This window comes from Staurois parvus, unplaced genomic scaffold, assembly GCF_062004578.1.
Source record: "Staurois parvus isolate SC_StPar_1 unplaced genomic scaffold, SC_StPar_1.0 ptg000712l, whole genome shotgun sequence".
Lineage (NCBI taxonomy): Eukaryota > Metazoa > Chordata > Amphibia > Anura > Ranidae > Staurois > Staurois parvus.
In genome coordinates, this window is record NW_028318508.1 from 99801 (window position 1) to 124968 (window position 25168).

A 25168-nucleotide genomic window follows, 5' to 3' on the forward strand; every position below is an offset into this window, starting at 1 on the left:
CCTGAGCTGTTAGTCATCAACAGCCCACACACCCATTTATTAATGAGGCATACGATATTAAAGGGAAACTCATTGCTTATTTGCTGTCATTTGATGGGACATGACAATGGTTTTGGGTCAATGTTATTCTGTCTTTTTAGTTTAATACTTTTTTTTGTTTCATTAGGATCTATATACAATTTTTGTTTTACAAATACAAAGTATGACAAAGGATTTGTCAGGCACTATGGGTTAGCTTTGAGGTTTAGTTTGTCTTCAATGTAAGCTTTTCGATAAGTCATTCCTCAAATATATTGACTAGTATATACAAATTTCATCTCAAGCTATTGAGTCTTGTAAACACAAACTCTATTGACAAAGCAAAGGTACAGCCTGAAAACATAAACATGAAAATTCAACCGGCTGGCTCAAAAGTAGATGCAAATTATTAATATTAATTATTTCATATACAACACTTGACTAATAAAAAATCAAATATTTTTTAAAATGGTGTTTTTTTCAGTCCTTTCTAGAAATGTGATGCACAAAATTGCTATACATTTCAGATTTACATCTGAATATTGTAGGCATATTGTATTTAGCACCAAACCATAACCTGACAAAATGTAGTTTACTGATAATGCTGCCACTCTTTAGTTCATCTCCCAGTTAGAAGGATTCTGATGTCATCCATGTGATGATGTCTTCCTGCATTAAATGTTAACCTAGACCCTTGCACCTTGGGGACATGACAGGTTAATTACATCCTTGTATGTAATCCATTACTCACCATTTTTACTTTTCTGCTTATTGTTTTGGAGTGGCAAAACCTCAAGAAAAGTGATTCCAGATGTTTCCAAAATATTGACCTCCACCAATAGGCGGCCAACTAACTGCTGTGGGCGTACACTGATTACATGCTCATACATTCCAAGACGTCTTTGAAGCAGCTCTTCATACATAAGCAGAAAAATAGCTTTGTCTCTTCCAGGAATGAATGCTGATGCATTAAATGTTTCCATTTCATTCTCTCTGCAAATAAACCCAAAAATGCAATGAAACTTAGGTACAATAATCGAGATGATTAAAGTGATACTAAAGGTTCCGATTTAAAAAAAACAAAAAAATGTCATATTTACCTGCTCTTTGCACAGAGTAACCCCTATTCTCCTCTTTATGGGTCCCCCACTTGTGCTCCTGGCTCCTCCCCCTTGCTGAGTGCCCCCAGAGCAAGCTGCTTGCTCTGGGGGCACTCGTGTGTGCTCGCTCCTGTGCTACCTCTGTGTGTCTCCTGCTACTGTGTCTCAGCCAATGAGGAAGGAGATACCTGGGAGAGCCGCTGCTCCCATGCACATTGCTGGATCAAGATCGAGCTCAGGTAAATATTAGGGGGGTCAAGAGGGAAGCTGCAGGGAGGTTTCAGCATTTAGGACCACTTTAAAGCCCAACTTCAACCAAAACTCTTTTTTTTAAGTATTCCGTAGATGGAGAAGGGATACAACCTTTGTCATGTTATATTGCTGTCTATGTTTGGGAAAATAATTCTTCTCCTTTCCGTCACAGGAAACTCTCAGGAAGTGGGAAGATTCCAATAGGGAGCAGGTAAAAATTCAAGAGGCCTTAACCCCCCTTCCTATTTTGTAAAAAAACAATTTCATCATGTGTGTCTCCCATTGAAGAGATTTTGCTAATTTGCTGTCCTAGTGACCAAATAGGAAGTAGAAAATGTATCCAACAATATCACAAACAGCACTAAAGCCAAACATTTTTAGCAATAGCTATTATTTAAAGTTTTTATGTTATCTGTAAACTTATTATGTAATGGAGATAAAAAAAACATTCAAAAGCTCTTTGCAATGTACAGTGGGTGACATCATGAAATGTTTTATAAAAAAAAAGTGAAAGAACTGTTTCTGGTGTCTGCAGCAACCAAAGACCTTCTTCCTTTTCATGCATGACACAATATGGAAATTAAAGTTTGCCAAACCCTTTCTGCATAATGCACATTCCTATTGGCCAGTGAAACAGTCTATCATAGTGATAGGTTGCTATCAATGTGTGGGAAGTAAGAGCAAGCAAACAAGCTTCAATGCTATCAGGAAGTGTCGGATGAGAGTGACCCAAGCTTTCAAACATAGCATTGCTAACTGCATGTCAAAGGTATGGGCCTCTACCTTATACCTGTTAACAGGATTTTTGGGTGACCAAGTCACTTTTAGGCCTCATTCATACTGGCACTGGTGAACCTGCATGAGTGTATATGCATTTAGAGGACAATTCTAAAGTCATAATAAATGCAGGTAATCATTTTTCAATTATGTCTTCAAACGGAACTTTTACCCGCATTTAGATGTTGTCAGTTTAGCTGTGTTTAGAGAACATATACTGTATGTGTTGCTACCCCCGTAGGTGCCCTTGGTTTTAACTGGTTCTTCCCCAACAAGTACAGAGGCTACCCATCACTGTTAGCATCAGTCCAGTCACACCAGCTCAAATGAATCAGTCTAGGGGATGTCTTTTTGTAATTTAATGCTTGAAAACATTACCAGGAGAGGGGTTAGGGCATTGCATACTCCAAAACCATTAGCTAACAGCAGCTACAGAACAATGCTCCTTAGGTAAAAGTCTATTCCCTCATTGTTGAGGACTATGAGGCAAGTTCCTGAGCAGTCTAAGGCTTCACAGCTGAGGACCATGGAACAAATCTTTTTGGTATCTGGTTATCTTGAACTATTGCACAACTGCTGGTACCCAGTGCAGTTTCCAGAACTCTACACAGTCACAGAGATCAATTTAGGGTCTTTACTCACAAGTCCCCAGGATAGCTGCCACCTTCCAGCTTCTTCCAGATACACTCCAGATTGTGAGACAGACCTTCTCCAGATCAGATCTCTTGTGGTAAAGTTCTGCAATCATCTTTTAGCAACATTCATCCAGGCCCTCTGACCTGACACCACTGAGGCCTCTAGAACAGCTGCACAGTTCATAGGCTGCCTGAAGATAACAGCCCTCAGGCTCTGGAACCCTCCTGAGGAGAAGGAACCCTGCTCTCCAGTGTCTTTGACTATTTATTGCCCCTCCAGCACCCTTCTGGATTGGCTGGAACCTAATAAATATTTAGGCTGGTTATTTTGAATCTCCTGCCCTAATCTCTGGAAGACTAGGCCAAACAATTATTGCTCCTTAGATTACAGAAGGAGAGAAAACTAATTTTACCTAGCATCCTATGCTAGGAGAGTGCTACATAGAATTCTGTGCATGTAAGATCTGATAAAAAATTTAATAGCTAAACATATGTAAATGCAGCCAAACCTGCTTTAAAGCAGAAATATCTAAACACAGGAAAAACTTGTACATGCTTAGAAAAACTAAATGCAGGAGTACCAATGTGAATGGGGCTTTAGGAGTTCCTTTCAAGTTTATATTACTCAAAAGTCCTAATTTATCTTTTAAGGGTGTTACTTACCCCCTGTCGCCATTAATTTTCTCATAATCATGTATATTGTTGTCTCCAGTCTTCTTTCTCCATGTGACTTCACTGTAATATGTTTTGCCTCCAAGAATCCTAGAATTAATAAGATAACCATTGTATCATTTATAGAATAAGAATGACATATTTCACTGTAATGTGAGTTTATGTTTCAATTGCCTGTGTGTATTAAAGAGCATACCCAGGCAACAATGAACACTAATACGTGAACCCCCATATACCATCCTTTTCAAAGGAGATTAGCTCTTTTGGCAACCCAGGGGAATGGTGACGTCACTCTGCCAGACATATGATGTGCCAAGGTCTAGCAATTGGCTGCTAGGCCAGGGCACTGTCACAAGGGGGTAGATCACATGTTTCTCCATAATTGGAAGTGCCTAGATGTCACTTTACCCTATGAAGTGGCTATTTTGTTCCTGTGACCTGCATAGGTAATGTGACAGTGCCTCTTTATTTCTAAGGAATAAAAAAACTCTTTTGCCTGAACTCACCAATCATCATGTAGGAAATATATACAGTGTGGACTAAAGCATGATAACTTGCTTCCTGAAGACCTTCAAGAGCAGAATGGATAAAGTGACATGTTCCCTCCTATCTGGAAATGCAGGGTGTTTTTGCTGGCTGTGGAGGACATAGGAGCTGAGTGGAAATATAGGTAAGGGGGGAAGCATGAAGGCCTTTCCCTGCATGGGCAAAGTGACAGTGTTTTTTTTAAAGGGGACTTCACTTCCTTTAAGATGACACATTTTTGCAAGTGGTACTACACATTTCCATTTTGCAATTTGCCAAATTTGTTACCAGTATTTGAAATCTGCCATGCCATCTTAGATTATATATGATCTAGATGTGTTATGCAGGGAAAAGTGGGGAAACAATGATAGAAGCAAGCATAAAAAGAACATTTAAAGACTACAAGATACATTGGGAGGCTAGAGCATCATCTAGGTTCTACGATAATGCTCCTGGCTGAGATTGTGCTCTTCTCTCTTAGAAAACCAACAAACCAGATGCTTTATTCAATAACACAGAGCAAACATCAGTGTTCTGTGCAGCTGCTGTAGAAACCAATCAGTACGGATCTATGTACTGGTCTGGTTTCAATAAAGTGAATTGTGGTTGGTTACTGTGGGTTAACTCACCTTGCACTTAGCACTCTGTTCTTGCACTCTTTCTTTTAGAAGAAGCCATTATTGTGTGCTATCACTGTACTTTAATGCATAATTGGAGGGGGGCAGTGTTTAATTGGTGTAAAACATGGATTACTGTATTATGTTTTTTTAAAAAATATATAGGTGTAATAAACATTTTTGTCATAGCCAAAAAGAAAAAACAAAAACATTGTGGGCTTAACATAAACTTAAAATTTCACTTCCATTCTTCACAAATTTTACCTCACTTTGATGGTTCATGAGCAAATCCATTTTTATGTAGTCCTGCACAATTCAGAATTAAAAACATGATAATCCCAGTAATATCAGTACACTTGGGGGGCTTAATGCATCACATATGCCACCGTTGTACCATCTCTGTCCCTTGTATGGCCTGACAATGTCCTTATCCTTCCTCTCTTATATGTTTCTACAGGTCTTTCTCTATCAAGATCTATAATTTCTATATCTGTTTAAGCTACAGAAGACATCTCTCCCTGCGGGTTACAATATACAGGAAGATGCTAAGCAGACACTAATTCCATCATGGTTGCATGGCCAGAGCCATGCTGTCATTGGCAGTAACTACCATTAGCCCTCTTTTCCCCAAGAGATGGATCCCAATCTCTGGAACCTCATAAACAGGGGAAGTAAATAGAGAACTTTATACTGAAAGGAAAGTACATGGAAAGGAAAAGAAGTATTATGGGAATTTATGGCAGCATCGGCATATGTGACATCCACTTATTTTCTCAGTTGTGCTGCATTATTTATTATTATTTATTTATCTCAGGTACTTATAGCAATGAATTTCAGCCTCAGAACTGTCACCAAACTTGAAATTGCTAAGGAACACTTTTAGACAAATGCAGATATGTTCATTTTCAACAGTGGCTAATTTATTGCACAAATTGCATACAGAAAATAAACCTGCCCTATATTTGCAATAAAAATATAGATGATGCAGCAAAGCAACTGCAAACAATAAGGCTCCATGTACATGGGACATTTGGAATACACTTCTGAATGATGGAAACTAACTGCTGGAAAACATAGGTTTAAAAACGTTGTTTAGCCGCATTTGCATACCGCATTTATGCACGTTTATGTGCCTTTGCGTTTAGAGCGTTTTTTAGAGATAACATCAGGAGACCTTCCAAAATGCCCAGAATGCACTGAAAAACAGTAAAAATTAACTATTTCAGACATTTTGAGAGAAATAGAGAGAGCAGTATGTGTTGAGATTAACTATCTTTTCTAGTTGTATTCACTATGGATCCCATCATGAGCATAATGCAGCACGTTCTACCGTTTTTTCCTTCACGCAAAACCTGGAACTGACTACACTGGTGTGCTAGGTCCATTTGAATACATGGAAAACGCTTTGCATGCATTTCTGATGATGAAAAAAGGCTCTGGACAGCATTTGGATATGGAACAGTTGTAAAACGCTTTTAAACGCAAACGCTTATAAACGCGGTTAGCCATGTTTACAATGACTGTAAACTCAACTGCCTGTAAACGACATAGTGTACATGGACACTTAGGAAAACATTAGGGAGAGTTCAGGGGCTGCTGAAAAAAATGCAGAAAAGCTCATGAACGTGAATTTATCAGCTGCAGTGTACATGAGCCCTAGGCAGTTTTGATAAATGTCCCCTATGTTTATGTATCTCCAGCACAATGTGTGTAGTCTGCAGTGACTGGTCCTGTTCTATGATTTCCTGACTGAGGCTACAGGAGTGTAAGTATATGCTACCCACCACTGTCTGTATTTGTAAATAGCTGCTGTTTGTTACTTTCCACAGAGTAAGTTGGTTACAGACATGCACTTCCTGTTGCTGTTAGCTAGGTTGGAAACCCCAGAAGAAAGAGGTGAAAAGAGAGAGAGGAACTGATCTTATACACACACACACGGGAGCTGCTGTGTTTCACCCAGACCAGAAGTAGAGACTTTTATGCTAGTATTCCTATGTTCTAATAGTTCAATGCCCACTGTCCATAGCTTGAGTGTGTATCTGAATCACTGTAACAGACATATCTCTTTCCTACTTTTATCATCTCACAAGCACAGTGCTAGATAGCCAGGTCTGTGCTGCTGTATGTGTGTAGTGGTCACCTTCCATTATATTAGAAGGTGAACCTATTTATATGCAGCTCTTGTTATTTTAGCTGACCCTGCCTCTTATTGTCTGGGATTCTATAGCTACTTTTAGCTCAGGGTTCAATAACCGGTATAGGTTAGAGCCAGGTTAGGCATTCGGCAACTTGAGAGTTGTCCAGTTGCAGAACAGATTAGAAGCTACTAGGGACTAAGATACAGAGTAGATAGGCTGACTTTGAGTTCCGGTGCCACACCACAATTTCTGTTGGTGAGAAGCTACATTCCAGACTGCTTGGACAATGGTTGTAGATCTCCTCATCACCACTGATCATCTTCTGTCTCCAAAACCGAGACAGAAACCACATCCAGATCATCCTAGGGGTCCCCTGCTACTGAACTATCTTTAGTAATAATTATATAAACCTGGGTATATGTGCACAAGTCCAACAGGACTTTTGTTGGGCCCTTTGCTGATCATACCTATGTGTGCTTTGAATGTAGGTGCTGTTATTATTGTATTCATATATATCATCCATATAATTAGCATACTGATGTGCATCTACATACTTATGGTTAATGTTGTCTGCTGGCTAAAGTAGTTCATCTGATCCCACTTACTTTGATTAGATTACTGGTTAATTTCCCAGGAAGGGAATTCCCTCTGTTCACAGGGTCCCTGTCCTGGGTGGAGGCAATGCCAGTTTTATTATCAAACCCACTCTTCCACTTAGCAAAGTTTCTAGTTCTCTTATTTACCTACAGGTTTAGCACAATAGCCTGTATGGGGAGGGCCATTTCTCATAACCCCTCCCCAAAAAAGGGCACTTGCACTTGGGGTGCCTATATCTGCAAACTGCCAGTCTCATTCCTCCTGTTGCATACCCTCATACTAAAAAGTCATGCATACTGTACAATACTACGATGACATATTTGTTCCCCAGTCCTCCTGTAAACAAATATAACTAAGTAGAATTTTTCAGTGCTGGAGTTATCAGAAAAGAGCATTTTAAATGTCAAGCACCAATTATATTTTTTTATTTATGTAACAAATATAAAGTAGACGTTATCTCAGCTGTAAAAGTGGAAATACATTTTAAAGCAGTATGTGGTGAGAAAAGTATGATTTTAATGGACATTTTCATTTTCTTTCACATTTAGTCTGGTTTGTTAAAAAAATAATAATAAGGTAGTTTTAGCAGCAACATATGCTTTTTCATTAGGCGGTAGTAAGCCTGCTGTGACCAAGAGCAGTAACCATTACAACAGATCTAAAAGCCATAGGGAGGTGTCTTCTTAAAAAAAACTCAGCTAAAGCCCTCATTTGTCCAATAGCATAATAGTTTGATAGGACAATGTATCGGCTTTTTTTTATTCAATACCACACTGCATGATCTTAAATGGTTATACACCTTTTCATCCACGTCTTTCCTATCCACCACATTCCAAAAACTCTGTCAACGGTTAGGCTCATCATTTGTTATTACAAATATATTTGTTCCCAAATGCTTGTCTGGTTTGCCAGATTTTCTTTTTATACATTATACAATTTTTATACATTGTGACTATAGTACACTTCTTATGTATGTTATTATACTGGCTGATTAGTTGGCTTGTAGTGTACCTCTGTTTTTTGTACTGTTCAAATTCAATAAAAGCTCTACTGATAAAAAAAAAAAGGTTATACAAAATATCAATGCGTTACACACAAGAACCCCACATTTCCCACACTCCCTTCCATTTCCATATTCCCAATTCTTTAAATAAATATTCAAAACATAGACTTCAGATATGTTTTACTAGAAACTGGACAGCAGCAAGACAGTATATAAGCACTGTACTTGAATAGAAATAGACAAAGTTTTTTTTTTCTGGAATACAATTTATAATGTGGCATCTACGTAATACATAGTAGCCAAAAAATATTTTACAGTGGCAGGAGAGTGTGTGAGCACTTGATTAGGTCACACATAAGAGACAAGGCAGATTTTATCATACAAAAAACGTCTGAGACACAGTAGCCAAACTTTTTTACAGTGGAAAGAGAGTGCAAGCATTTCGGTGTTTCATCTGCGCACAGTAGTCAAAATATTTTATATTGGCAGGACAGTATGTAAGCATCTTAAAAAGGAAAGTGGTCACAAGAGAGCTATGAAGGTTATTTTTGCTGACCTTCCATTCTGACAATTTCAACTGCCAGGCTGCAATGCTTACTCTCTGGTTTAAATATATTGAGTCACGGACCCAGATCAAATATGCAGATAAGGTCTTCTGACTTTTATACTACTTTCCAAATTTGAATACTTGTCCTGTGTAACTGACTTAGAAAGTACTGAAGCCAATGAATACGTTTACCAGCCCGGCAACTAGCATCTTCAAATGAAGAAAATCTGAAATGGTAGCCTCCATATTCATTCCATTCCTTTTGGTATTACAAGTTACATGCAGGTCAGTACTTTTTAACTTAATTTTTACAGGTGTTTTTTAGTAGCTTTAGTGGGCTCTACCACATAAGCTGTAATATCATATTTATAAAGTGTCACTGTATTAATAGCCTTGAGAAGATTCGGAGAGAAACACAATTTTTAATTTTAGCTGCGCATCTGGGAACACAGCTTAAGAATAAACTTCTCAGTGAACAATAATTTGTTTTTATAGGTACCTACATAGTGAAGTTGGAGACAAAAGCTGTTGCTGGAATCTGCATCTGGAATACAACATCTTTAGCTTCAGCTGCCCGATTCACCATGGTGCAGGACACAGCAGTGAAAGCATAGCGTGATATAATGGTTGATTTCACAGTGAATTCAGAAACCAAGGGCTTGATTTCCTGTAAAAAAAATAAAAGTTGTATATCAAGTCATGTCCATGCTGTCATTCAACCAAACTTTGCTGGAAATTGTTGCAAGCCTTATAATCTCTCCAGAAACAAGTAGTTCCATTGTCATAGCAAATGAGGACGTAGATACAAGGGCTGACATGGTGATCCTGACATCCTGACATCTCTAAAGGGCTGCACAAAATATTCAGTGCATGTATTGCTACTAAAGTTGTCAGAGGTTGCAACGTGCAATAGAAGATGGTCAGAGGCTCTGAAAAAGCAAAATAAGATGGTTAGAAGCTCTAAAAGTGCAACAGAAGATAGTCAGATGCTCCAAACATGCAACAGAAGATGGTCAGAGGCACCAAACATGCAACATAAGATGGTCATAGGCTCTGAATATGATACAGGAGATGGTCAGAGGCCCCAAAGATGCTACAGGAAATGGTCACAGGCTCTAAATATATTACAGGAGATGGTTAAAATGTAGACATGTTGGAGGAGTTGTTGGTGAATGGGACTATAATTTATACCTACTACATTTTATACCATTCTGTAAATCTTGTGACCAGCTGATGCTCCGGAGCAATCAGGAGAAAGTAATACTTAAATATTTTTTGTTAATATTATTTAAACTATATCTGAAGCAAAAACTTTTTTGGATAGAGTAAAGAACATGTTACCTTACTGAAGATTAGATATTTTGGATTTGTTTTCACTTTCAGTGCTAGTGATAGTAGTCACCAGGACAAATAAAGCAGATCTCCCCAAAGGGAACACAAATATCAATTAAAACCTAACAGGGGTTCTAACTCCTTTGCTAATCTATTCAAAACGTTTAAAAAGTTTTGTCTTTAGATACACTTTAACTAAATGTGAGCAAAAGTATAAGTTCTTAAAAAACAACATAATAGTAGCAGTAGTAGTAGTAATAGTAGTAGTGGTATTATATTGGATTTTGTAGAGTGCAGATAGTTTGCGCAACACTTTACAAAATAAAGGGGCATAGTACACCTGCAATACAATGCAAGACAAGAAGGTACGTAGGGTCCTGTACATGACAGCTTACAATGTTAATAATAACTTTTTATAACCTTAATAACTTATGGGGGATCTACTCTATGCATACTGCAGTTCCAAGCTTCCTTAATATGTAAACAGAAATGCCCCTGAACAATCTTCAGCACACCCACCCTCATAAAATAAAACATGATAAACTGAAAATAATACCATTGGTACTGAGAAGTAATTCATTTTATTTTAGTTAGATATTTTCAACATTGTTTCCCAGTCAACTGAAGGACCCGCATGCACATATTATTTTTAATAACAGAGTTTCAAGGGCTATTTCATGTCTAATCACATTTCAGTTTTCACCAGTTTAGTACACTCAAGTATATGAAAGGTGATATCTGATGCTGATTTTGTTTGCTATGGGCTTAAAGTACAATATATTTGTTAATTGGCTTAGTAATAATGACATTGATCTCTGGAATAACATTTTATACATGATGGAAGAGCAGATAAATGAATGCATAAGAATGGAATTATTGTAGCACTTACTCTTCTTGAAGAAAAGGGAATTTGCCTTGGAACTCGGGATGCAACCTACAGCAGGAACAAAGCAAAACATTTAATGTTAAAAATATGTTTGTAAATGACTGCATATGGTAATAAGGTAATTTATTCATAATATAAAAGCTGCACAATACAGACACATTCATTGTGGAAGTATATTTGTAGTTTTGGATAGAGTGGAGGGATTAAAACCCCTCTCACCTTCAAGCTGGCCATACACAGTAGAATGTTGTTAAAAAAATTTCATTTTAGGAACGTTCATTTGATTTTCTAATCATTAGTGTTATTAAGGTTAAATGATGTTTGTTATCAACCACAATGAAAATTCGAAGGAGCAGGATGGAAAATTTATCTGAAATGAAGAAATTTGTACCAATGATGTGGTTTTTGTTCAGGAATGACATTCAGTCCAACAATGAATGTTAAAAGCATATTCAATTTTGAGACATTTTCAAACATTTGCCAAGTCATTGAATGTGCTGAGAATTGTTTTATTTGTTTTATTTAAAAGTTTGTTAAATATCTTCTAGGTCAGTGGTGGCAAACCTATGGCACTCGTGCCGCAGCAGGCAAGCAGAGCCCTCTCTGTCAGCCAAGTCGCCTCAGCATCAACCCACCAGCTGAACATCGGATAACAGCGCACATATTGACCATGCGCATGCTCGGAAAGGGGTGGCGTCACCAGACAATGACGTCACACATCACAACTCATTAGCTTGTCCAACCTTTCACATGGCCGGTCAGTGCGCTGTCAAGGATATATAGGACTGGCTGTGAGTTTTAATACACTCATTTTTATTAACACAAGATTTCAGCTTGTGCTGGTGGTCAGTGGAACCTTGTCCCCTTGTGCTGGTGGCCAGTGGAAGCTCTGTTATTGTGTTTTCTTTTAAGACAAAAGATGTTATGTATGGATCATTTTTTCTAAACTAAAACCTCACTATTCAGGTTTAATTGCAGTGTTGGCACTTTGCAATAAATAAGTGGGTTTTGGGTAGCAGTTTGGGCACTCGGTCTCTAAAAGTTTCACCATCACGGTTATAGGGTATGGCCAGCTTAATACTGCCGTCTGTGTCCCCACTGAGGAGATTTCACTATTCTATTTGTTCTGGTGTTTGTTATCACTTGGACAGAAAGTCATTGAAATCCAAAATGTTTCATGTGTAAAGACATAGCAGGGAATTCTCCTAACGGGGAACCTGTTTTTGTGACAAAAGTCTAAGAGGGTAAGTCTACTTAGACATTTCTTTACTTTGGGGTAATTTCCTCTTACTTCTGTAGCACCCTCTGAGCTGAGAGGCCCTATGGAATTTCCCCCTGCTCTAGAACTTTGAAGAAAGGTCTAGAAGCAGTGGGTGGATCTAAGGAGTGGCTGGTCTGTACTCCTGGTGGATCCAGGCCAGTCCCCAACAGAAGGCTTTGTAAGGGGCCAGGACAACCTTTAAGAGTAAAGGAGCCTGCTCAGCAGCAAGAAGAGAATTCGGGTGTAAGAGGAAGATGTGAGGCTGAGGAGCAGGAGCCTGGAAGGTGGCCCAGATGGGTGAGGGGCTCACTTCCATGCAGAAGGACCTGAGAAGGCTGAAAGCTTAGGGCTTCACCTTCCCCGTGAGAGAGGACCACCTCTGTGGCAGGGAAGGAGCAGCCCAGCTAGAAGGCCTGGTAGCAGCCACCAACCCAACAGCAATACAGGAAAAGGACTAAGTGAGTATACCTGCACCCCCTGGGCCAGATGTGGGAAGGAGGCACTCTAGTAGGAAGCTGGATTAGCCTGTCACCCAGGACTGTTTCACTATTTACATGGCAGACACCAGATCCCCTGCTTAGGGATTCCTCCAGACAGCTGGGTAAAGAAGAGGATTTATCTGGAGAGATGTTAGTTAGCTTTCCAGAAGAGACGGATTGCTGTAACCACTGTACATAGTTCAGGAAGTTCAGTCTTCGGTTTCTCAGTTCCATTGAGGATCCCGTACACCATTAACCCTATCCAAGTTGAAATCCCCCTAATAAATATCATAAAACCAAGCTCAAGGACTGTTTGCTGTCTCCTAAATGCAAGTCAGTGTAGAAATGCGTGTTGCCTGGCTATGCAGGACTATAAGAGGACTCAAAACCTTCAGCAACTCCTAAGGGGGTAGTGCTACACTTCCTAATGTGGCTTCAAGTTGAGGGGAAAACTCCCCAATAGAACACAGACAGTAAAAAAATTGACAAGGGTTGTAATCATTCCCTACACTATCCAAAATGCTGACTAGAAGTACATGGGTATGGGTATCTTCTCGTTCCACAGGTACAATTAAGACAGTTCGTTCAAGTAGTAAACATCTATTAAATTCAATTTGAGCATATTATGAAAAAAAATGCGCAAAGTGGAATTTTAAGTGAAACACATTTTAAACAAATCAATAGCTTGAAAGATATATGCAGTTGACGTTACCTGTGACATCTCCAATACAAGTTGACCTCTGTCATACCCCTACTTTGCTGCAAGCTTTTGTTTCATCCTTTAGTGAAAGGATGAAACAAAAGCTATTAGGGGAGATCAGAAAATATGGTAGGCGAAGCCAAGAAAAGTGGAAATCTGCCTATGTCTACGGGTCTAGAAAAACAAAGAAAATCCCCGTGCATCCACCAAGATAGCTACACAAAGAGAAACACAACGCAAAGCAAGACATTTTACACATGATTTTCTCTAATGGGAACCTATGCCTACAATTTTCATCATATGCTTAGTTTAAATTGCCCTGGTTTGTGACAGGTGTTCATTTTAATAAAGATGTGTAATTTAAATATGAAATGTACAGAATTTCAGTTATGGTGCTCCAAATGATGAGGGGGGGAGGGATAGGGGGGTGCCATGTATAACTAGACATGCAATGGAAATGTAGAAGTAATGTTATGAAACTCAATACAGCACAATGATCCCTAGTCTAAGTAAGCCCTTATGTGAATCTATCATGATGTTTATAAAACATCTGGCATAACCTTGTCTCGCTCACTAAATTATTATGTAAGCTAAATTTGGCATACACATACAAGTCAAAGCAAGAAGAATGGTCAACTGAAAATATGCCCCTGCAATACACAACTACTCACATTTCTAATACAGCTGCATACCAGCCTAATGCAGCCCACAGATGATTCCAATTTTTCATTCAACCAGCAGGTTGTACGAATAAAAAACTGACCAGATTTCCCCATCCACACATTCAAGGTAGATGAGGGAATCACTCCCACTGAGCTATTGCATTCTGGGGCTGGGGAGACGTCCCCCCAGGTCAGAATACATTGATCAGCTGGCGAACAGTATTTATCTGACTGTATGGCTGTACAGAATCAGTGGATAGACTTCTGTACAAACCATTGTCCCCATACATGGATTGAAATTCATCCAGTTCATTCATGTATGTATCTTAACTCCATACAGCCATCATACATAAAAGTAATAACATGGCCCCCAAAAAATAGCAGTGCACATCTTGTTCTTCAATCCTCATAACTGTATGTCTGCATTGTAACATTTAATACCCTGCTAGGCTCATGAGTTTTGAAGTAATATTTAGTGAAGTCACTACTATGCTGCTCATTGTTCTCCTTACTGGAGAGGAATTTGTACCTGCATTTCCAGGATTACCATGCCTCTGCTTCATTCATTCTTCAGATCTGTGGTTTCTAAGCTGCTCCTGCTGCTTTTTAAATACTAGGCCACCAGCCAGGGCCACTGGTCATCAGAGGTCTTGAAATGAGCACACAGACAGACACAATGCAAAATAAGGCATTGTAAGTCAGTAATGGGGAAATAATTAGTTGCATGTAGCCTACCAGCAAAATTGGTGACTGTTCATTTATCCTCAGTTAAAAGGGAAGTTTGGGTTTTGTTTTGTTTTTTCTAAGTTATACTTACCTAGGTGGATGCAGCATTGGTCCGATGCTGCATCTGTCCACCCTGGTCGCACTGGGTGAGACTTGGCATGCGATTTGCATGCCATGTGACTTGCAAATCGTGTGCCAAATTGCACTCTTTTGTCTGCAATTACAGCGGTCAAATTACTGCGGTTCCAACTTGGTCGGAGATGCACCGATTTCTGAAGTAGTACATGCACTACTTTTCGTGCAATTTGCATAGACATCTGTGTCAAATGTCTTGCAAATCGCACCTGAAATCGGCAACTTCACTGTAAGTCGCACAATTTGAAAGTCTGGCTTGGGGGATGTAAGTGTGAGAACTCAGCAATCACATGACCACTGAGTTTTCACCACCACTCTTAGCAGAGAGTGGTGACTCTCAGTCACTCTGCTCTGCCCCCCGCGCTCACTGGAGCACTGGGCTGTGGACAGGGAGGGAGTGGCTGGCTCAGGCTCTCAGTGGATTGCTGAGAGGCTGAGCCAGGTGCAGCTCCAGAATCTGAGGTGGATCCTGACTTTAAAGTCGAATCTTTCCCCAGCCTGGGCCAGCTGAGTGACATCAGCTTACAGTGGGCTTCAGCCTGTTGTCAGCTGAAAATGGGTCACAGTAGTGCAGAACGAACTACACTCCTGTGATCCTCAGGAGAAGTACAGCCAAAAGAGCTTTGGCTGTACTTCTTTAAATTTTTTTCAGGCACAGCTACCACAGTTCTGGTCCTCTTTAACTGAATGTCAACATTGTGGAGTGAATGGTGTACAGAAGAGTTGTATAACTTAAACAAAATCCTTTTCACTATTCATTTGTGTGAGTTGGATCCAAAAATTGTTGAATTGCATGAATAAACTGGAAACTGGACCAATTTCGCCACTGCTCCAGTCTACAGGTCCAGTAATTCATGGGGGTATTAGATAGAATAGTTATGGCTTATCTCTCAGTCTGCCATAAGGAAGAAACACATTTTCAGAGAGGGTCACAATGTAGGGTATATCAAAAGAGTACAGAAAACCAAGTCAGATATCTGGGGCCGAAGGGAAATAGTTGACACCTTTCCAGATCCGTTCACCTAGTGGGCCAAACACATGCAGCTATGACTTCAGTGAACAAGGTGATCAAGAGTGGGTAGACAATTAAAATGTAACTACAGATAAAACCTTTTTTTTTATTTTAGATGGAGTAAGGGAGGGTTATAACCCTTATCAGTTTTTTTGTTTTTACATGTTTCCCATAGGGGCATGGCCTTAGTTTCTTTGCATTACTGATGAAATGAAGCTATTTTCTGTAAACGACATACTTGAAAAAAAACATGGAACCAGTAGTCCCTTAAAGAGACAACATATACTGCATATATATTGTGTATATATATATATATATATATATATATATAATGTGTATATATTGCAGGCACACAATAATAAATATTAAACGGGGGGAGGGCTGCTGTTTAACCTTTTGTCTACCAAGATACATTTATAAACATCCCACAACACTCACAGGTGATTACAGGCTATCCTGTTCCTCCCAACTGCAGTACAGTGTTGTAGTATTTAGAGCAGGAGGAGCTCAGGGGACATCCAGGCAACAACACCTAGCCCTGGCCACTGTTAAAAGTCATGAGGTCCCGTATAGCATACCGGATAGGTCCCCACTCCAAAAAAAATATCAAAACTATATTTTCACTAAAAATACACTAAAATCATTTTAGCGAACACAAACACAACATAATTTACACAATTTTTGTTCAATTCAAAAGATAAAACTGTATTGAGTTAATAAATAAGGCGCTGTGTGTGGGTGAGGTCTTGGAACTCATTCACATGGGTGCTGTGGCTTGTACAGTGTGAATAAGTTTGTTTGAAGCTGTGTTCGTACATTTGCTGTGTCCCCATGGAGTAACAGGTGGCTCCAGACACACAAGCAAATTACTCATTCACATTGTATAGGCCAGAGAATCTGTGTGAATGAACCCTTAATTATATGTTTTTTAATTTTTTTTTTACAATTTTATTTTTGTTTTATACAATTTTATTTTTTCATATTTTTAATTTTTTTTTAAAACAGTCCTGTTGGGGGGCTTTGTTGAAATGGCAGGGGTATAAACTTTTGAGACAAATGAAAGTTTTTGAGAACGCAGTCCTCAATCTCTATCTTTACAGACTTAGTGGCACAGAATAAATGAAGGAGGAGTTCTGCACAGTCTTCTGAAGCACAGCAAACAAGCAGAAGGGAGAGGAGCAGAAGCCAGCAGTGCAGCAGGGCGGGGTGACAAGGGGAGCACACAGGGGGGCCCAGACAGGATGATTTTCAAAACTGAAGCCTAAACTTGTATACACAGTGCTGCAGGGCGGGGTGACAAGGGGAGCACACAGGGAGGCCCGGACAGGATGATTTTCCAAACTGAAGCCTAAACTTGTATACACAGTTGAATGGGACTAAAATAATGTACAATAAGAGCACAGATCAATTTTGAAGTGGCAGAACAACAATTAGACATCTATTAGACCCACATACCAAATGTACATATAGGCCATGCAACTAAAAGAGGTTGTTTATCACATCATTACTGTACACACTTATTTAAAGTGTATGCTTTTGCAAAAAAACCTGCATTACCCCTAAGAGGTAGTAGGAGTTTGAGACAGGTGACTGAAAATACTGTTTGAGTGTTAGATTACTGAGCACTACCAAGGTGCTTCTCTGCCTTTGCTGGGAAATATCCCAAAGTTCTGGGACTGTGATACCCTTCCTGCAGATACTGACGGATGTCCAACCACTAAAGACAAAGAGATCTAACCCTTGTCCCTATATTGCTCCAGTGCACATTACAGTCTCACATGAAGATTAACTTGGCTCTCTTGGTGACAGTGATGATGAGGAACAAGAACTGTTAAATGATGACATTAAAGTCTCATACACATGATGAGAATATCAGACAAATGATCGTCCGTTTTTTTTGTATACTAGTCTCATATCGAAAACAAATAGGTTGCTAGAGTTATGAAAATTCTCGTAAGACAAAATACAACTATCGCTATGATGTAATGTATTGAATTGTAATGTATTCTTTTGTTTCCGAGCATGCGGCGTCTTGGTCACTCAAATTTTTACTGATGATTACTGTACTGATTAAATGAAAATTATTAGTTCTGTTACCGTATTTGTAAGCTTGTCCCTTCAGAAAATTTTACATGAACTCTCCTGATCGGCTCTCAAAAACTGTGCACTAATGATCAGATTATCGTACAATGACTCTGAAAGCGGTATTTTTCATTCGATTTTCTGATCATGTGTACGAGGCTCAAAGCTAGTACAGAGGAAATGTCGGTAGAACCCTCAACTACTGAGCTGGAGGAGTGCCTGGACTGTAGTGTGGCAGGTGGCTCTTGTACTGACATATAAGTACAGACATAACTACCACTGGGGGATTATGCAAGCGTATTGGACCCACTTGTAATTAAGAGGTCTAAGTGTCTGGTGAGTTCATGCGTATTGGGGGGATTTTTCTTTACGATCACTGGTGTTATACCACACAGAGGAAGAGCACTGTGGATCGCATTGATTACAGATTGAATCACTTTGATGCAATGGGGCTGATTTACTAAAGGCAAATAAACTGTGCACTGCAAGTGCAGTTGCTCTAGAGCAGTGGTCTCCAAACTGTGGCCTGGTGGCCAGATGTGGCCCTTTGCTTGCTTTTATCTGGCCCTTGGGGCATTATGTCATCCACTGATACCAACAATGAGGCATAATTCCCCCCACTGACACCAATGAAGGGGCACAGTTCCTGCCAATGACACCCAACAATGGGACACAATTCCTCCCATTGACAACAACAATGTGGCCCAATTTCTCCCAGTGACACTAACAATGGGGCCCAGTGACACAAATGATGAGGCACAATCCATTCCTAAGATACCAAAACTGGGGCATTGTTTTTTCCAACTGACGTCAGGACCTTTTCTACCCCCGGTCCAGCCCCCCTAAAGTCCAAAGGATAGTAAACTGGCCCTTTGTTTAGAAAGTTTGGAGACCCCTACTATAGAGCTTAGTAAATGAGGTAAAGCTTCATTTTGCAAAGAATACCCAATCAAATGCAATAAAATACAAAAACTGCATTTTTGCTTGCACGTGATTGGATGATAGAAATCAGTAGACTTTCTCCCCATTTCAGAGCTTCCCTTCAGATCTAGTGCAACTGCACTTGAAGTGCACAGTATATTTGCCTTTAGTAAATAAAACCTAAAGTTGGTAAATTGAAGTGCACTGTGATCCAGGTTGAAGCACTTCAATCAGAGCGTTGTGCAGCACTTGGAAACAAACTGGACAATATTGTTGATTCATTTTAAATGTTTTATATTTCACTAATTTTAAGCACTGAACACTTTTTTTTTTTACTGAATGTTTGGGGATATATAGTTTTGAAAAGCACAGATTATTGTAAAAAGGGAGATAACCATTTTTATATATTTTAGGGGTATTAATCATAGAGCTGTATTTATTGACAGAAAAATACCTGTTGATCCTGCCAAAATCCATTGAGTTCCCAACTTCTTGTGAACTCCTCCTCTGCTGTAGTGAAATCCCAGTGATTATTATCAGCCTTGCTAATTTCTCTCTCTGGACTACAGAACACCTCTGCCTGTGTTATATAAATAAGGAAGGGAGCGGTATTCTGTTGTCCAACATGTAAGTGGGGTCTAGGACCAAGATACTCAGTCAGGAAGAGAACATTAACAGCATTTGATTGTAGTAATGCTTATATACACTCACCAGCCATTTTATTAGGTACACCTGTTCAATTGCTTGGTAACAAAAATTGCTAATCAGCCAATTACATGGCAGCAACTCAATGCATTTAGGCACGTGGACGTGGTGAAGATGACTTTCTGAAGTTCAAATCGAGCATCAGAATGGGAAAGAAAGTTGACTTAAGTGACTTTGAACATGGCATGGTTGTTGGTGCCAGATGGGCTGGTCTCAGTATTTTAAAAACTGCTGATCTACTGGGATTTGCATGTACAACCAGCTCTAGGGTTACAGATAATGGTCCGAAAAAGAGAAAATATCCAATGAGAGGCAGTTGTGTGGATGAAAATGCCTTGTTGATGTCAGAAGTCAGAGGAGAATGGGCAGAGTGGTTTTAGATGATAGAAAGGCAGTTAGCAACTCCTGTTAATATGGAACAAAATGAAGAATGTTTCCAAAACCTTGTTGAATCTTTGCCATGAACTATTAAGGCAGTTCTGAAGGCAAAAGGGGGTCCAACCCGGTACTAGCAAGGTGTACCTAATAAAGTGGCTTGCAAGTGTATATATTTTAGTTAGCCGTAATAAATAATGACAGATCTTGTAGGCACTGAGAGTAGGCAATATAACAGTTGGTGTTCGCACAGTGTTACCAGGCATGAGCCTGTATTACCGGAGAATGGCTTCTACTTGAGGGGTGGCAGTTTGTGGTGTACTGGGACAGCATTGTTATACTGCTGGGAGGAGTTCTACGTTACTATTCCAGCTACCGGGATGTTTCCCAACCACTGTTTCTCAATAATTACCAATCACGACAAACTTTCAAATTATTGAGGCTCTCTACTCTAAAATATAAAATCTAAACGAATAGTTTTACATAAAGCAGCGGCATCTACATACGTATGACACCTAACATTAGAGGTGATTTATTCTAACAAAGCAAATACATCTTCACACATTGGTATTAGTATTCAAGAGTTTCTCTTCTCCCTCATGCAGCTAACTGAACCCCAGTGCTGACAGAAAGAGGTAAGGGGAGTACAAACAAAGAGATCCTCAGGTTTCCAACATCCTCTTTATCAAACTATGATGTCATTGGTTGTTGGGGCAGCTCGCACGATGCTGAAGGTTGTAATGCTGCACAATAAAAACCTGTGGCATCGTGTAACAAAAAAAAGGCAGGCTTGATCCACCTACCAGCTTGTTGATAATTATTGGTCACTTTGGTTCAATTTTTCAGGAATATTGCCAAGGCACTCCTGAAAAATCCATAAGACACCCTTGTTTAAAAAAGACTGATATTGTTCCCTGCTCTGTTCCTACTCACCAAGAACCTCTCCCTTCTCTATACACTTTCTCTCACCAGCAAGGTCTCTGTCCCTGATCTATCCCTGATCCCTGGTCTGTCCCTGATCACACCAAGATGGCCACCTGAAACCTAGAGGGTACAGCATCCAATTGGACACTGACCTGCCTGAAAGTCTGACAGAGTCCATGAGAGGACAATTCCCTCACAGACTCAACCCTAACTGTAATAATGGCACGCTGCCATCAACAGGATGGAGGAAAACCTGCACCTGCCTACAACTGGTCTGACAACACTGCTTGAGATTTTAGTGCAGCAAAGGCACTCTGTTGTCAGCTCAAACAATCAATTAGGAGCATACTGGACTCAACAGATCAGGTTTTAAACAAAGAAAAAAAAGAAACGTATACTGAATATACTTTATTTTCCCCCAGATATACACTTAAAGTGTTACTAAACCCAGGACCCTACATCCACTATATCTGGTCTCCCACAATATAATTGGGAATGCAATTATTTTAGAAAATATGAACTGCTAAATACCTTTTCTCATTAGCAGTTAGAGCAGTCTTGTGACTTCTGGCAGTGTCCAGCTGAGCACTGGTTAAAGCTTGTAGCAGGAGTTTTCATTCTCCTCTCACTGCCCTATGAGATTGCATAACCCCTGACTCTCTGTCTGACCAGTGCTTATTGGCCCTGTGCTTTGCTAGAAAGTGTCTTAGAACCCCAAAACAATATATATTTTTAAAGCAGAGGCCCTAGAAAATAAATTGGTGGTTTTTGCCTTTTTTTATGTTACACCATATTTAGGCAGTGATTTTTCAAAAGCAATTTTTGGGAAAAAACACTTTTTTGCATTTTATTGCAAAAAAACACAATACATAACTCACTTTTTTTGTAAAATATAAAAGATGACTTTACGCCAAGTAAATAGAAATCAAACTTGTCGCTCTTTATAATTGCGTGTACCCATACAACTGCAACAATTGGAATACATTTGGAAAGATTCTGACTTTAATGTGTGGCAGACCCACCTGGAGCAGAAGCATACACACTGAATCCTGACTTTAATATCAGGATCTACCCAGATGCCTGACTGACAGCTGGCTCAGCTTCTCAGTGCGCCACTGAGAATCTGAACCAGCCATTCCCACCCTCTACAGACTGGTGCTCCAATGAGTGCTGGAGGGGCAGAGCAGAGAGTGGAGACTGACAGTCATCGCTCTTTGCTCAGTGAAGACCAAGAACTGAGTGACCAGCAGTCATGTGATTGTTCAATTCTCGGCCTTAAAGCCACCAAGGGACATCTGCAGCATTTGAGTATATACAGTATGTTTGTTTTTTTTATTTCTCACACTTCTTTAGATTTTTTCAGTATACTATAAAGCAAAACATAAAAAACATAAAAGATTTTAAAATAGAAATAATGGGAGCTCCTGTTGTTTAAAACATTCATAAAACTTAAGTTTTTAATAGAAGATTGTTTGTAAATGTCATTCTTTTATGTCTTTGCAATATTAAAGCATTTCTATCAGACTTGAGGGCACCAAACCAAAGCAACCTGTCTTTGTATATTCAGATAAAAGCTTCAACAGCCTGCTAGCCGTAGACACTAGATAACCACAGACAGGATAATAAAGGATTTCCAACTACTGCTACCAAATGAAGTGGAAAAAACAACAAATGTGCATCCTCTCTGTATCAGAAGTTCAACACATTGACAGCAAGGAATGTATTATTATGGTGTATGAACATTAAATTGACATACATATTTGTTCTGTTCCTGGGCTTGTGCTTATATATTTACAGCGTCCAGCTTTTCACGCTATGCACAAGATTTAAAAGTACATATCAGTAAAAGTTGAAAGTTGAAAATTCTGAATTGCCTACACCTAGCACCCTATAAGTTGATTTACAATGAATGAATCCCTGTGTTTTCAGAAGCTAAAGATTTTCCAGTCTATGAAAGGATGATGTATTTCAGCTCCTCTATACTGGGATATGCACTCATGTGCTTACTTGTAAATGTTGACGCCGTATCACAATGCATTCTGAAAGAGCTGGAGTGATGATCAAAATTGTTGGAAAGGATTCAACAGTTTAGTGTCATTACACAATCACGGACAGAGAACATACGTCTAGGGAAACCCACCTATGAGTGAGCTCCCAAGTGTATTTACTTAATGATTCCATAAGATGTATACCATCCCTAATGCAGGCATATAAATGGGACTCGTCCGCTCATCCAATCAGGTTTGACAAAGGAGCTGATTGGAGCTCCGTAGCATGTTACCAAGGCTACGGACCCTCCCCCCTGACACCACTTTCAGGTCTTGCATTCCACGGTGGTTTCCTTGACCAGTTCTGCAGTCTTCTCCATCTCTGGGAGCGGTGCCTCCTGTGGAACACTGATGTCCATCCCGCTTTAGGCTCCACCTGACCCTGGACGCCGATGCCATACACCAATAGCGGAGGGACTAGCAGAGTGGCTATGGTCTTCACCTATTCTAGGCTGTTAATTCTCCTCACATATGTCAGTGTTTTATGTATGATCATTAAATTAATTCTCAGTACTGTACTTAGAGGCACCCCCTTGTGTTCTTTTTTGTTTCTGCAGAGATACAGTTGCAAGAAAAAGTATGTGAACCCCTTGGGATTACGTGGAGTTTTGCATGAATTGGGCATAAAATGTGCTCTGAACGTCATCTAAGTCACAACAATAGAAGAACACAGTCTGCTGAACATAATACTACACAAACATTAGATGTTGCCATGATTTAATTGCACATAACATGTAAACATTCACAGTGCAGGGAGGAAAAAGTATGTGAGGCCCTAGCTTAATGACTTCTCCCAGAGCTAATTGGAGCCAGGAGTGAGCCAACCTTGACTCCAATCAGTGTGATGATATTGGATGTGTTGCTGACAGCTGTCCTGCCCTTAAAAAACACACACCTGTTTTGGTTTACTGGTTTCAAGAAGCACTGTCTGATGTGAACCATGCCTCGCAGAAAAGAGCTCTCAGAAGACCTACGATCAAGAATTGTTGACTTGCATGAAGCTGGAAAGGGTTACAAAAGTATCTCCAAAAGCCTTGATGTTCATGTGTCCACAGTAAGACAGACTGTCTACAAATGGAGAAAGTTTAGCACTGTTGCTACTCTCCCTAGGCGTGGTCGTCCTGTAAAAATGACTGCAAGAGCACAGCGCAGAATGCTGCATGAGGTAAAGAAGAATCCCAGAGTGTCAGCTAAAGACCTACAGAAATCTCTGGCACATGCTAACATTTTTGTTGACACATCTACAATAAGGAAAACATTAAACAAGAATGGAGTACATGGGAGGACACCACGGAGGAAGCCATTGCTGTCCAAAAAGAATATTGCAGCACGTTTGAAGTTTGCAAAAGAGCACCTGGATGTTCCACAGCACTACTGGCAAAATATACTGTGGACAGATGAAACCGAGATTGAGTTGTTTGGGAAGAACACACAACACTATGTGTGGAGAAAAAAAGGCACAGCACACCAACATCAAAACCTCATCCCCACTGTAAAACATGGCGGAGGGAGCATCATGGTTTGGGGCTGCTTTGCTGCCTCAGGGCCTGGACGGATTGTTGTCATTGATGGAAAGATGAATTCCAGAGTTTATCAAGACATTTTGCAGGAAAACGTACGACCATCTGTCCGCCAACTGAAGCTCCGCAGAGGATGGGTGATGCAACAGGACAATGACCCAAAGCATACAAGTAATTCAACAAAACAATGGCTGCAACAGCACAGATTACGCCTTCTGGAGTGGCCCAGTCAGAGTCCTGACCTCAACCCGATTGAAATGCTGTGGCATGACCTTAAGAGAGCGATTCACACCAGACATCCCAAGAATATTGCTACACTGAAACAGTTTTGTGAAGAGGAGTGGTCCAAAATTACTCCAGATCGTTGTGCAGGTCTGATCTCCAACTACAGAAAACGTTTGGTTGAGGTTATTGCTGCCAAAGGAGGGTCAACCAGTTATTAACTCCAAAGGTTCACATACTTTTTCCTCCCTGCACTGTGAATGTTTACATGTTATGTGCAATTAAACCATGGCAACA

General features: G+C 39.8%; 1 protein-coding gene across 2 annotated transcripts in view; it reads right to left on the bottom strand.

The window, feature by feature from the left end:
* Window positions 1–25168, bottom strand: part of ITIH5 (inter-alpha-trypsin inhibitor heavy chain 5) — a 111439-nt gene that overhangs the window by 76795 nt on the left and 9476 nt on the right. For both annotated transcript variants that reach the window (XM_089653427.1, XM_089653426.1), the window contains exons 2-5: window positions 11103–11147; window positions 9385–9548; window positions 3446–3544; window positions 770–1011 (exon numbers count right to left, since the gene is read on the bottom strand). In XM_089653427.1, coding sequence (XP_089509553.1) covers window positions 770–1011; window positions 3446–3544; window positions 9385–9548; window positions 11103–11147 — 550 coding nt within the window. The remainder of the gene's footprint in view (window positions 1–769; window positions 1012–3445; window positions 3545–9384; window positions 9549–11102; window positions 11148–25168) is intronic.